Source organism: Anser cygnoides, chromosome 2 (assembly GCF_040182565.1).
Source record: "Anser cygnoides isolate HZ-2024a breed goose chromosome 2, Taihu_goose_T2T_genome, whole genome shotgun sequence".
Taxonomy (NCBI): Eukaryota; Metazoa; Chordata; class Aves; order Anseriformes; family Anatidae; genus Anser; species Anser cygnoides.
The window spans coordinates 18695624-18709337 of NC_089874.1; the positions used below are offsets into that span (position 1 = coordinate 18695624).

General features: G+C 39.7%; 1 protein-coding gene across 3 annotated transcripts in view; it reads left to right on the forward strand.

The window, feature by feature from the left end:
* The first annotated feature begins 7658 nt into the window (after nt 1-7658).
* Nucleotides 7659-13714, forward strand: part of PRTFDC1 (phosphoribosyl transferase domain containing 1) — a 45600-nt gene continuing 39544 nt past the window's right edge. Inside the window, exons 1-3 of one of the 3 annotated variants that reach the window (XM_066991584.1) lie at nt 7659-7768; nt 11600-11706; nt 13460-13643. In XM_066991584.1, the coding sequence (XP_066847685.1) occupies nt 7709-7768; nt 11600-11706; nt 13460-13643 (351 nt within the window). In that variant the 5' untranslated portion in view covers nt 7659-7708. Of the gene's footprint in view, nt 7769-8189; nt 8996-11599; nt 11707-13459; nt 13644-13714 lie in introns of those variants that run through there. The other 2 variants (XM_066991585.1, XM_048048492.2) reach the window with 2 other exon arrangements.

The window sequence follows — 13714 nt, forward strand, 5'->3', positions numbered from 1 at the left end:
ATAGGGTTTAGTCTTCAGAAATTCAATACATTCTTGCAAACATAGAAGTGAAATTTCAGCAGAATTGTTTATTATCAGCTATCAGTAAAACAGAACTAAATCACAGAAGCTGTGGGACTTGTACCTTTCTGTAATACAGTTTTAACTTCATTCTGAAAAACCAGCCACCATTATGGGAGTTCTGTTCACAGGCAAAGGTAGCATTACCAGTTGAAACATTCTCTAAATTCACCAGTCAATTATTGACAATTAAATAATGAGAAAGAACATAATCAAAATACTTATGATACTTAATAGTCATTTTTTCAACCTGGTATTTTTAAATAGTCAGTACTATATTGGATAGCCACCATAAAACACACTAAAGAGGGTATCAATTCTCCATTGGTCAGTAAGAGTTATGGTGCCACAAACTGAAAATATTTCCTGTTGAAAGTTGTGCATGACAAACTGTGCATCTATTTTTTAAATATAGCAACATGAAATTATGATAAATATCTGACTGGCTGTTTTTCAGAATGAAACCATTTATATTCAGGAAGTAAGGAATCAGATACGGCATCATCACAAACACAGGGAGTTCCTGATTGCATGGCTCTGATAGAGCTGCCTCGAGCAAGCATCAGAGCTGGTAGAAGCAGATGGGCTCCATGTGGCTGGACTCAAAGCGCTGTTTTCTCAGGATCTGCATGCACGCCTAGGCACTATGTCTGAGGGTAGCTCCTCAAAACCTTCCTCGCAGAGGGGTAACCTTATTCCCCTCATGAAATAGTAAGGGTGAATTTCTATGGGAGAAATAATACGGGAGAAATTCCTCAACAATTTCATTTTCCTCAGTCTCTACGTGTTCTATTTTTTTTATTATTTTTTATTTTTTTTATAGGAGGGCGCATTCTGGCCTGTTGTATAGTTTTGTAAAAAAAATTTGGCATCACAAACTGCTGTTGTGATCAGTCTGCCACAAAGCTGAAATCTAGTCCTTTCGCTGCCATATGTTTCAGGGAAAACAACGTATCGGGCAATTTCAACACTAATGAAGCCAGACATTGTTCAGATAAGAAAACTTCACCTATATGCAGATTAATGGGAGGTCTAGATAAATGCTAGTCCTAGTCAATGCTTTCATCCTCGGTCTTATGGTGCTCATAATATTAAGAATATAATTACAGGAGAGCCTGATGGCAAAACCTATTATTAAGGTTCCCTGAGATTTCCCATAGTCAGGGAAGCCAGCTGCTGAGTCCAGCAGCTGATTGTGATCATTCACCTCCGTAACTAGACGTATATTGCGCCCGACCAAACTCACGAGGACTGGCCATTGCTCCCTGCAAGTGGGTATCAGAGGTAGTCATTTATACTCAACTGCTGAATTCCTAGGTTGTGTTTTGTTTTTTTCTTTCTGCCTTGATCTTGCTCCAGCTCTTTTTTGTTATGTAATGTTATGTAAACAGAGTGTGAGTAAATTCAGGTTTTCATCCTTCAGGCTAAGCAGTGGCATTATGGTATGAACACAGGGTGAGTTGGGTTTCTTGTTTGTGTTCTTTCTTTGCTGCTTAAAGGGTCCTGAGGTAAACATGACTGCTGTTTCACCAAGTTATAAAAAATATATCTATTTTTTTCCTACACTGTACCTCGAACAAATGGTTGTAGATGAGGGAGCATAGCCAAACAGTAGTTTACATTCACATAGGCTGATCTTGATGCTCCTGTGATGACGAACTTTTGTTCGATCACAGTACTAGCCTGTGTTGTTAAATCATTATTCCATTACTTCACATTGACTCCACAGCATGGAGAAGTTCACACAAACACCGGGGCAACTTTGTCTTCAATTCCTTCCTCAAATGTTTCTTTCCAGTGATGCCTACCAAGAATTTAACAACAGCCAAGCTGCTGGTAAACTGAGATTAGTTTTATCGTGTTGACCAGTGCAGTTTCCTTTAACTCCTCTGGCACTCTGTAGCCTTTTGTTCTCCTCTGCTTAGACTGAAAGTTATCTGTGGTGTGGATAATCTTCTTCTCTCTTCTCATAGTGTCTGACACAATAGAATATTTGTCCATAAGTAGGGCTCCTAGGTGCTTATAATAACAATAAATATGATCATCTGGGGATGAATCAAGACCACGCAATAAAGGGAATGGATTCAAATTGTTTACCAAAAGGATCTGTTTTCCAAGAACTCTCATCTTGTTTGTTTCAGCAATCGGAAAGTAGGAGTTCTAGGAAGAAAAATTTAAGGCACTTAAGTTATTCCCTGGAGCAATATGATTTAGTCATGTCTTTGTCACAGAAATTGTTTGAAATGCAATGGTAAATTACTTATACCTGGCTTTTTCACTGGTAGCCTTTAACAATGCAGTTCTGCATTTTTGGGGTTCCCAAGTGCTGCAATTAGAGACTGCATGTTTTACATACAGGATAAGTATGCCTGAAGTTAATAGAAGCTATGATTTGAACCTGCACAGCACTAAATAATAATTTGAAAACTATTGTCTCAATACGGTCACTCAAGATTAATGAAATTAATGTTCAGTTCACTCTTGCTAGGTGTCAGTCCCCACGTGGAAAATGTAGGCGACTCAACCCTTTAACTCACAAAGCAGTTGTAAGGATGAACAGGTACCTCTAGAATTGTTCCAGCATTGCTTGGAGGGACATATTAATGTTCAGGAAGCAATGTAATAATTCTCTCTTCAGAGGAAAAAAAATCAGTAGTGTTGAACACGTGGCCCCAAGTACTACAGAGCGAAGAAGCAACCCCATTTTGCTGTTTGCTCAAGGGGGATGGTCTGTCTTTTACACAAACAATAAAATGAGCAAATGGTCTTAACGCAGCATTCCAGTGCTCTCAGGGTGTGGGTTCATTCTGTGCAGCTAAAGAGTTCGGTGGTTGGCCAGCCGTGCGCATTTAGCAGGCCTGTGCTACAGGAGAACTTGCTGGACCAGATTCTGCTTCTCAATGCACTTTTGTTACTGCAATGTTTATTCTAAGCAAGCTGTGAAGTATACAAAATTACATCAAAGAAGACTGAGCTATTTTGGGGAAAAAAAAGAAAAAAAAAAAAAAAAGCCCTTAAACTGTTAGTCATTTACTCATATAAAGCATTAAGAAATCTTCTGTTTTGTGGATTTTCTCAAATTTCTTGTAGTTTATTTAGAGGGGAAAAAAAGAGGGACAACTCAAGTGAACAACCTCTTTTAAAAGGAGAACAAACGCTACCAGTTAAATTCAATACATTGGGTGCGACTCACTACATATTTACAATTTCCTGACTTGTTTTCATAGCTGTGCATCATGAATTTGTCACAGGATATGATGTGAACAACGTTTCTTGAAAATGATCTTTTATCATTCAAATGTCAATACTTCTCAATAGCTGGTTAGGAGAAATATTTGCATAATATTATGAAGGAAATAAAGTTTATACTAGTATTAAAGGACAAAAGGAAATTTTTGTTTGCATTTATTTCAGCTATGAAGAACTCTATATTAATAACATGAACCTGAAAAGCAGGAAGAGTATCTTCAGAAGCCAGGAAATTACAAAGTGAAGATCTAGTTGCTCTAGTCTGGCAGAGTGAGATTAATAACAAACAAAAATATAGTTTTGTATTAAAGATGTTTATCGTGGACCAAATAAGTCAAAGCCCCAAAGTCTGTCAAGCAGTACCTAACACAGATTTAAAAGTTATAAAAAATATAAAACAGACTAACATCTGAATGTCAGCTTTTAGCCATTTTCTTGATAAAAAAATTATCAAATTAAGCCTGAGTCAGTCTTGTAGACTCAGTACAGGTTAACTGTGATAGGTAAATGCTCTGAGTTTCACTTGTGGATCTTAGATGCTGAAATTGCTTTAAAGCTGAATTTTCCAGTTCCCAAAGGTGCTAATTCTGCTGAATTTGACATGGACAGAAGCTACGTTCCAGCTTGCAGTGCCACTCCAATAGCTGCTATAGTGCAGCAGTCATGAAGGCAAAGTATAGCACCTATACTGCTACGGATTGTAGGATGCTACCTGGCTCTATCTAATTGGACAGCTTTTCCTACCATCTCCCTAGGTTCTTGAATATAGGGAAACAGTTTAAAATACTGCTTTATGTTCTCACAGACATCCATAACAATCTTGCAAATAGTTTTTCTGCCCTTGTGGTCTTCAACGGTCACCTATGGACTTGGTAACTGCCTCAGGTAATGCAAAAGAACTCAAAATTCTGGAATATATTAAAGCTGGATATAAAAGAAATTCTAAATTGTTTTCAACATACCCTAAAGTACTGTATCTGCTTGACTTTGTTTTTCATATTGTCTTCAGTGAGCATTTTACCTAAAAGGTAAGCATCTTTTTCTGCAACAATTGGGGTGGGGGTGGAGGGGGATCACTTATCTTGTAACAACTAACAAATGCCGGTTTGTGCCTCATGAGATTATTTACAGTTCTGCTGTTGACATAACAGCTGCAGCAACAGGCAGAACCAGAATAAGAGCTCTTACTTCATCCCCTAATTGGCAAGCTTCCACCTAGGTAAACCATACCTCTTGAAATATTCTGGATTTTCATGCTTTTCTTGTTTATTTTGGGTGTTTACATATCAAATTGAGTAGTCAAATGTTTATTATAACTTCTTGGGAGGGGAATACATAATGGAGTTGCAAAGGCTAACAGGTAACCATGTGATAATGTTTGTCTTGGACCGTTTTCTGGATTATACCCCTGCCCCCAATCTTCTGTTTTCAGTATTTCTTTACATTAGAGTTGTGGAACATGTGCTGCTTTCATCAGTAACAGGCTAAGAGCGGAAAAGATGTGTAACTGAAATTATAAAGTTAGTTTTGTGAAGGCTCAAGATATAAATACTGTTCACAAGGGATTTGCATATAAGTCCTAACTCTGCTTTGTTTCTTTGTGTGTCGCTTTTTCCATCTGCTCCTTTATGTTTTTTGGCTATGTGTCCAGACCTACTTGTTAGTATGAGTTCACTGTTCTACCCTATTTTCTTTGTTCCTTTCCCCTTTGATCATCTCCCATGGTTGTATGTCTGAAAGTGTTTACTCTTTTCCTCCTATTTTTAGTTTATGAACAAACAGCTAAACAAAACAGAAAAGCTCTTCTGAATGCTTACATTCTTTTTTACAGTTAAGGCCCTAATACCGTGTTTTAACTAACCACATTTTGACCATAATTAAGAAGGGTTTGAAAATCTACTGAAAATTCAGTCATTCTAAATCAGATCAGACTGTAGAAAAACAATGTAAATATCCAGTAAGAACATATAGCACAACAGCAAAATCCTTAGCAGTTTCATTCCCGTCATGCACAAAGAACCTAATTAATTCTGATTTCTGTTAATTCTGTGGGTTTACAGATCCATGAATTTGTCACATTTGCAACAAGACTAAAAAAAACCTCCCAAACTATTACATTTTATGCTAATGAATAATCTTACATGCAGGAGCAGATTGATGGTTGTTGTTATTAGCACTACCCTTCCAACTATGTCCCCGCTAAATTTATCTAGTTTTTCATTTACATATTCTTATTTATTTGTTATTAGCTTGACACTTCATTGCACTTCTGGAGTGAGCCCTGTGAAACTACTGGAAGAGAATACCAAAAGAAGACTTGACAAAATGCAGTCGTCCAACCTTGACAGAACAACCTTGACCGAACAAACATTTCCTGCTTAAGTTTTTCAGCACAATGCCAGAGGAATTTATTTTTTAGTGTCTTGATCATAATCTTTTCCAAATCTTTAAACTTCTGCCTGTGGGGTTCCTTCTGTGGTGTAGTTTGAACAAACTCTTGTATTCCTGTGGTCTGATAAAGAATGTGGTTTAAAAAGAGGCAGAAAACTCTAGTAGTACCCCCAAGTAGTCCAGATGGCAGAAGAAACCAGTAGGCATACAACAGTGGCAAAATCAATCTGAAATCCCAGCTGTAATATAAGTAGCTTCAAAACTATAGAGCTCTGATCTATAATGTTTATTTAACAGCAGCTTCATATGTAACATGTAGTAACTGAATCAGATTGTATTAGCTTTAGGACAAACGTGGGCTTTAGAAGCTTACTTCCAAGCAAGAAGAATCTTTAGATCTTGTAAAGAGCTTGTGGGCACAAATCAGTGGCATTTGAAATGCAATTGAAATGCAAAAGTATTTAGGGATTTTACCCATTATGAAGCTCTCCAATATATTTTACAGAAATAGTATTTACTCTGCGTAGGTTTGTGCAAATCTGTATATGATCTTTATCAAATTCATGACCTTTTCTTAAGTTTATTTTAAAGCACTGTGAACATGAACCATCTTTTTGCAGCATACCTCAGTCTTCATATACAGAGATCACTTCCAAAACAGATATGGTCTGGAGTTGGCCTCCCTCACTTTGTAAATGTGGTCCTCTGTTCTTTGAGATATATTGTCAATTGTAGCAATAGTTAAGAGTAGATCCTTAACGCATTAAAAAGCAAACAGATCTGGCTAAACATAAGAACCACAACGCCTGTAGCAAGAGCATTTTAAATTATTATAGTATTTAACCAGACTGTAATTGTAGATTCATTTATAAAAATATTCTTAACACCAGATTCCTAAAGTATTAATTGTCCTGTCATTTCTAATGTAAGTGGGAATGCAGTAAGAGGATGCACCTAAAAGGCAGCCGTGCTGGACGCCATGCTCCTGATTTAGACACACCCACGGTGTTCTCTGGATCCACCTGTTATGACTTGCGGTCTCTAAGTCTTTATGACTACATTCTAGAAAGCAGTGTGCCAAACTGAAATGCCTTCCTACATGGTCTGTGATAACTGCTCAGGTATCGCTAAGCATATTTCATTATGCCCAGGTCTGCCTTAAACCCAGCTTTTTCTTCCTTTAATAATTTCTGCTATAGGAATGGCAGAATTCTACCACTTCTATATTTAAAAGATAAATACTGGAAGTTATAACCAACTTTCACTTTTAGGAAAGTACAATACTTCTGGAAACAAGCTCCTTCTCATCTGTGAGGCAGTGAAAGGACCCTATTAACCATTTTTACAGAAGCAGATGAGGGAAGACAGCAGGCAGCGTGGCTCCTGAGCTGCTCTCCTAACGAACAGCCAGCACGACAAACGCTGCGGTGGGCTGAAGGCATCGGGAAGCCACCACTTACTCCAGCACCTGTGTAATGGTGGGGAAGAAGGAGCATCAATCAGCTGGGAAGTTATCAAAGACGGGAAGCAAGGCTGACAAACTTGCACCAGTTTTGGTTTTGGCATCGTTTTTTTCTCCCCTATAAGTGAAAACCTGTTAAAACGTCAGCTTAAGCCACACCAGTTTAGTTGTATCCACCTCACTCCTTCAGCCCAGGCCTCTTACCAGGCTCTGCCAGCCCCCTTCACCACACCGCCTCCGTCCTGCCAGCCCGCCCTAACGCTGCCCCTTGGAGCCGGGCTCCTGTAACCACTTCCAGCTCCGGCCACGCTCTGTCGACAAAGCTAACTCTGCGCCGCTTCCTCGTTCGCAACGAGGCACGTTTCAGCTCAAACCCTGCAGAGCTCCCTCTCCCAAGCAGCACACAGCCCCCCACCTCCGCCGCCTACCCCCTCCCTCCTTCCCTCGTACCCCTCCACAGCCCGGGGCCCACCGGCCCCGTGCCCAGCCCCAGCCCCGGCCCGGCCCGGCCCCGCTCAGCCCCGCCCCGCCGCAGCCCCTCGGAAGATGGCCGGGCCGGGCGGCGGCGGCGCGGCGGAGCGGGGAGGCGGAGGCCGCGGCGTTGTGGTAAATGCGAGCATCGCCCGGCCCGGCTCGGCCCGGCCCGGCCCTTCGCGACCCCTCCCGCTACCCCGCCGCCCTTCCTTCCTCCTTCCCTTCCTCCTCTCCTTCCTTTCTTCCTTCCCGCCCGCCGCCATGCGCTGCCGCCCGGTCCCCCGCGTCCTGCCCGGCCCCGCTGGCTCCGGGCTGTCGCTTTCACCAGGTTGCTTCGAGGAGCTGAGCTCAAGATCCTCAGAGACGCCTGGCTCCCACCGAAGTGGTGGGACGCCTTCGAGTACCTCTGGGTGTTCCTTACCTTGCTGCGTGGACTTCAGCAGCACGTTTGGAGGGTTTGGGGATAAATCGGTTATACAAAAGTAAAGGACTGTGCTCATTATTCTGTGAGTGATTAATGAGATCCCCCCCCCCATAAAGCAGATGCCAGGCTGACAGATTCTTCGCTGTGAGGGTGACAGAGCCCTGGCACAGGCTGCCCAGGGAGGCTGTGGAGTCTCCTTCTCTGGAGATATTCAAACCCCAGATGCCTGGATGCCATCCTGTGCAGTGTGCTCCAGGCGACCTGCTAGCAGGGGTTGGACCAGGCGGTCTCCAGAGGTTCCCTCCAACCTCAACCATTCTGTGGGTTATCGCCACCACTTTAGGAATGCTTTTATTTTATCGCAATGGTGGGATTTTAACCGAGTTAGAGAGCAGCAGCCCAGAGCTGGGGGCTTGGCACGGGCAGCAGCCAGGGGACACAACCACGACAGAGACCCACCACCTCCCCACCGAGGAGCCCCTCACTCTGTGCCTGAGCTGTGTCTGGAGCCGCCCTGCATCCCCTAACACCTCTCCTGACACCAGTGCGATAAATGCCGGGTTGAACATGTGATTGCTTAGCATCAAAGCAACATGAGGACGTTGCAGAGGAGGAGGTGGATGTTCATCACTGTGCTCTGCTGTACTAACTTCATTTCTTGTGCTTGGTACACACCAGCGTGCGCACACACCCCCAGAGAAAACAACCACAAGTAAGGCCAGTGCAGCATGATTTTGTTTACATTTGTAAAGCTGGACCTGGCTTTGTGCTCAGCTCTCCCATTTCATACCAAACCAGAATCCAGATCTTTAAAGGAAGTACAGTGCTTAAACCTCATGTATGCCCACATTGGTAGACAGCAAAGCTGGCAAAGTTCTTCCAAAGCTATCTTTAGAATTTCTCCATTTTCTCTCTCATGGAAGGAAGCCTTTCAGGTATCACCATGTACTTGCATTCTTATTTGTATATGTTCACATCAACTTTTTAGAGACTCATCAAAGAATTTCTGCTGGGCTGCTTGAACGTTCCAAACATGAACTTCAGAAATAGCTCTTTCTTTCTTTTTTTTTTTTTTACACACTTGTGTACCAACATATTTAGTATATATGTTTATCTGGACAAAGCAATCATAAATATTTCCTTGACATTTCCAAGTATTAAAGCCAGAAGTAAATGGAAGTTGAATTTAATTTGGGATGGGCATTTTTTTGATACTCAGTTATTAAACTGAGGATAGTCACACAATTCACAGGTAAAATGCCCATCAAAAGTTACAGTTACCTGAAAATTATCCTGTAGCATAACACTGTGATTAGCTTTGGGGTAAATTAGAATTTTTAAGGCTTATTGTTGGGAAGTGCCTGTTTTTTTAAAAAATAAAAGAATGTGGAATAGGCTTATTACTTTAAAAAGCAATTAGTTAGAAAGTACATATGAATTTAATCTTGTAAATGAGAACTTCTTTATTCTTGCAAGGTGATGTAGCTTATGGTTTTTTATTCATGAAAACCAGTAGGATAGATAGAAGGATAAGGATTTTGTACCAACTCTGTGCCAGAAAGGACAGATTGTAGCTGAAGTAAAACCTATTGATTTGTATGAATTCTGAGGCAGTTTCAATTCATTTAGTTTGATCTTCAGCACCATGCTCAAAAACATGTAATTTGATGAGAATGATGCCTAAATAACCGATACTGACATGGGTTCTTAGCGGGTGCTTATAGTACTTATGTAATTTAAAGCACTATCTGAAATTGTTTCCTTTTATGTTAAAGTGCTTTTGCAGGAAACCATGCCAGACAGTTCATTGCTACAAAATATTTTAAAAGTGTCAGCCACCCCTATGTGCTGAAAATGAAGATAGGAAAATAGGCTTCCCAGGCCTTCTGCAGCAGTGTTTTTGGAGCAAGATTTGCCTCTCATTAAAATCCTTGCCAAGGAGTATATTTATCCTCTCCTGTTTCTATGGAGACGAGGAACAGAATTAAGTAACTTTTTTTCCTACGTGTAGTTTCAAGGCTGGTGTAAGCCAGGGGAAAGCTTTCATTGATTCCAGTGATCTCTGAGTCACACTCTTTATGTGCAAATGTAGTAGTTACCAACAAAGTATTTTTCTGAATACAGAAACTATTCGGCAGAGCTCGAAAACCTGGCCATCTAGGTGTCTGTAGCTGACACTGAACATGCAATAAAACCCAAGCAAACACAAATCCATGAGACACGGCACTGTTACAGGACAGCACTAGGCAGAGCTGGGGGTAAGTTCAACAAGGCTACAGGGCTGGAGGAACAGCTCAGCATCCAATACGTTGTGTTACCCTAGGTGCTTCTGCGACATGGGTTATTGCTCTGCCAGATAAAATCGTAAGCAGAGGTTCAGTGACAGGCATTTAAAGGCCCTATTCAGCAGAAATGCCATTAAGATGTGCAATTCACAGTGGCAAGTCTCTCACCATGTATCCTGCTAATCAGTGTTCATGTGGTCAAGGAGAAAGCCAATATGTTACTTGATGAATGTGGTTGTACAAAAAAAAAAAACCAGCTTGTTAGGTGTCACTTTTTTTGCTGAATCAATAACGAAGCAAAAGTTTTTAATGTTTCCAAGAAACCTCATGAGCCTGCAGGTCTTGTCTTTCATACAGAACTGTGAATATTGTGGGGAGTTTGCCTAGTTTTTTTGTTTTTCTTAGAAACGTGGTGATGACTTTGCATCTTCACAACTTTCTGAAGCCCTTGCCTTCTGGCTGATTTTTGCCCTACATAATCTCTACTGCCATCGCATTCTATAGTATCTCCCAATTTCTGTATTCTGACAGTTATGACGCTAACACGTATTCAATCTGAAAAATATTTTTTGCTGTAAATGTATGTATGGTTCTATAGACTAGCTGACAGTGAGGTGAGATATGAACACTTGGTAATAGTTTATGTTTGATGACTTATCTAAATTAGGAACCTTGCCTTTGGCAAGACATACGGTCTTCTACTGATTTGTACAGACACAGCCCACGGACCACATCGTCTACTCTCCCTATGTACGCTTTCATCTGTAGAATTTTTATTAATGTGACTTTAAAAATACCTCGAAAACAGAAATTCACAGTTTTAATATATGATTTATGCCTGCTAACCCTCATTGGAAAATCCTTTCTTTCTGGTAATCTTACTTTTAACTTACTTGCTTACAAGGTTTTCCAGTTTGAAAGTAGTAAGAAACTTAAACTTGCCACTCGTTTAGAATTATTTCCCCTATGTGTCATGCTGTTTATAATTTCAGGTGAATTTTGCCATTTTCTGTGGAAAAAACAAACAAACATTTAATTTCTGAGGTATACTGAGAAGCAAAATGACAAATGGGAAAAGTGAAATAGTAACCACTGATTACATAATTTTGAAGTTTATGATTTGAGTGCCAGCATATATGAAACAGAGTGTGTCATACTATTAATTCAATACAGTATACTAAAGCAATGGTTTTACATCAGCTATATATTGTCAAACACCATGAAGTATTCCTAACAGTATTATTTAATACTCAGATTTCAGACAATTGGCCCGGATACAGTCTGGATTTGTTCACTTATCCTCAGCACTACTATGGAGATCTGGAATATGTGCTCATTCCTCATGGCATTATTGTTGACAGGTATGTGTGGTTTGTTACTAAATAAATATTTTGGTCAGTTCTTTTGACCAATACTTTGTTCATTCTTTTTTTGTAAAGCCTGTGATCCACAAATAGTGTATATATAACATTTGTTCTAAAATATTGTATTATCAATTATAAATTGTATTATCAATTATAAAAATACTTTTTATGTAATTTGGGAAGTAAAAAAAATGTTAGGAGGTAGGAAATGCTAGACACGTAGTTGTCTTTTGCAATTCATTGTCTAATTTCTTTCACTTAGTTTCTGATTTGGGCATTGAGTGAGACAGGGGTCCCACAAAAAAGAGATTGTGATCATGTAGTGAAACTGGCGTTGGAGTGTTTACACACAAGAGGGATGAACCAACCGTGGAAGGGCAAGTAAAAAGCTTTGAATATAGTAATACTTGACTGTCCGACTTGTGCCCTGTCTTGTGTTCTTAATATAAAATGGAGGAAAAAACTACTTTTAATTACGTACAACTTTAACAATTCCCTACTACAAATTGTTCATGTAGATAACCCAGTTGTTCCAGACTGCACCATTGACTTCTGCCATTTAAGCTGTGTAGCTAGCCCAGGATAAGGCTGGGGGGTAGACTGTGTCAGTCCAGAATCTGTGTTTGAAGAGTGGCAATGGGAAAGGTTGATCACCTCTCATTTCTTACCTTACAGTAGCTCCTGTATGCTCTCAGCGTAGGCATCTATGGTGCTTTGATATTTGTGGTAGTCCAGCTCAGTGTTCATACTCAGTTATTGTTCTGAGTAATTTTTAACAAAGAATTGGGAACATCTGAATGGAATTTCATGGGACATTTTCAGCCTGCAGCTTTCTACCTACCACATTTAAACAGCCAGTTGCAAGTACTGAAATTGTTGGAACTCCTTGAAAGAAGATTGTAAACATCCATCACAAAGAAGAGTAATGACTCCTGTATTTGTTTTTACACACAAGCTGTCTTTCATAGCCTTTTAAGTTACCATCATCTTGAATTTTCCATCTCTTGTTTAAGGTCAACTGACTCTTAATTCCTCTTTTTAAATAAATATGTTACAACTTCATTTCTCTTGATGTTCACTATAAATTTGTTTGAAGTGAGCATTGAACTCCATTGTTTTTTTTCGTACTCCAGCAGAATGAATTCAGAGGCCTATCAAACAACTTTCCAGAAAAAACGTATTTAAAGAAAATAATGCACTGAGCTGTTTTTCCTCAGAACATCAAATGTCATTTTTCTCTTTTCTGTTGATTTTATATTTTGATAAAATATAAATATGTTGATATTTTATGTCTAGTAAAGACCTTGTACCCATTTTAGATCTATAATACCATCTACCTTGCTCTTTAGAAATCAAAGCCATTTAAAATGAGAATTTTACATGTAAAATGTGATTTTACAGAAATAATGCACGTTGAGGTTTTCTGCGAGATAAAACTGAAGTCAGTGTTTCACTTATTACCCTAAAGTCTCTGAAATGCTTATGAATTCAATATACTCACTAGATGTGTTACTCCCTTTTCTGTAACTGGGGATTTAATGTGTTTAAGTTTGTCTAGTTCGATTCACACACTTTGCATCTTGCATCCAACACTCCTTATCTGCCTGTTGTGAACTTGATCCAAAGCCATTCAAGTCAAGATGCTTAGGCCAACTGTAGGTCAAGATATATTCTCATTACACTATTTTGCATACTGTAAACTTAGAGTATCCACATCTAATGTTATTTTATCCTTATTTTTTTGCCTCAGGACAGAAAGATTGGCTAAAGATATTATGCAAGACATTGGAGACAATGATATTGTGGTTCTCTGTGTACTCAAAGGTGGCTACAAGTTCTGTGCTGACCTTGTGGAGCACATTAAAAATCTCAGCAGAAATTCAGAAAGGTTCATCTCCATGAAAGTCGATTTTGTTAGACTGAAAAGTTACCACGTAAGTCAACAACTTACTTATGTAAATTCTGGTTGTATATTTGTAATAAATAGTGGGCTTTTGTAAATGGG